We start from the raw sequence: 979 nt of genomic DNA on the forward strand, positions 1-979 counted from the left end.
AACAGCTGTGGCAGGACCCATGTCCAGCGAGACAACCGAGCACATATATTTTACAAGAGTCCCTCCCAGTTCTTACTTTCAAACTCCTTGCTCCCCAGATAAACCCCCAAGCACTTAAGGCCCTCCCTGCTCCACTCCAGCCCTGCTGGTAGGGTGAGGCGCCTCTGGTTTCCCCACCGCCCTAGCACCAACCCCTCACACTTATCTCCATTAACCTTGGCCGATGAAGCCTTCTCATAGACTGCAAGGCCCTCTAAGAGTGCCTGGACATCATCCTGGCGTTATAAAAACACTGTTATGTCGTCTGCATACGCAGACACAGCTAAAGAAACGCCCTGTTCCCTCCCTGTAAAGGACAGCCCTGTCAGTCTTCTCCTAAGCATGGCCAGGAGAGACTATGGCCACAGTGTAGAGCAGCCCGGATAGGGGGCACCCCTGCCTGATCCCCCCCCCCCACACCTTTAGCGTGACTGCAGCCTCTTTGTAGAGAAGCTTCACCCAGTTAGTGAACGTAGTGCCCACCTCAAAAGCTCCAAGAGTTTGGAACAGGTAGCCATGATCAACCCTATCAAAGGCTTTCTCCTGATCAACAGAAAACAGACCAACATCTACTCCCTGTAGCTTTGATAGATCAATCAAGTCCCTGATCAGAAACAGGTTGTCCATAATAGTCCGGCCAGGTACACAGTATGTCTGGCTGTGGTACACAATGCTCCCCACACAGCCTTTTAGTCTGTTAGCAAGGCACTTTGCTATGATCTTGTAGTCCAGACAGAGTAGTGAAACAGGCCTCCAGTTCTTCAGAAGCCCCAAGTCCTTTTTTGGGCAGCAGTGTCAGAACCACCCGTGTGCAACTTGTTGGCATTGTTCCCCGATTGAAACAGTCTTTAAAAACTTCACAAAAATCCAACCCCAACAGCCCCCAAAAGCTCTGGTAGAACTCCGCAGGAAGTCCATCGATGCCTGGGACTCGCCCCCC

The 979-nt window shown here is 51.7% G+C and overlaps 1 protein-coding gene across 1 annotated transcript in view; it reads left to right on the top strand.

Annotated features, from left to right (window-relative positions):
- The window catches only part of LOC311330032 (E3 SUMO-protein ligase ZBED1-like), a gene marked incomplete at both ends in the record, with an annotated part of 8,085 nt that extends 7,464 nt beyond the window's left edge, over positions 1–621 (top strand). The window contains one exon of the mRNA XM_084461981.1: positions 466–621. Within this exon, the coding sequence (XP_084318107.1) occupies positions 466–621 (156 nt within the window). The remainder of the gene's footprint in view (positions 1–465) is intronic.
- Between the last annotated feature and the right edge of the window lie 358 nt (positions 622–979).

This window comes from Borostomias antarcticus (genome assembly GCF_949987555.1).
Source record: "Borostomias antarcticus genome assembly, chromosome: 1".
NCBI classification, from domain to species: Eukaryota; Metazoa; Chordata; class Actinopteri; order Stomiiformes; family Stomiidae; genus Borostomias; species Borostomias antarcticus.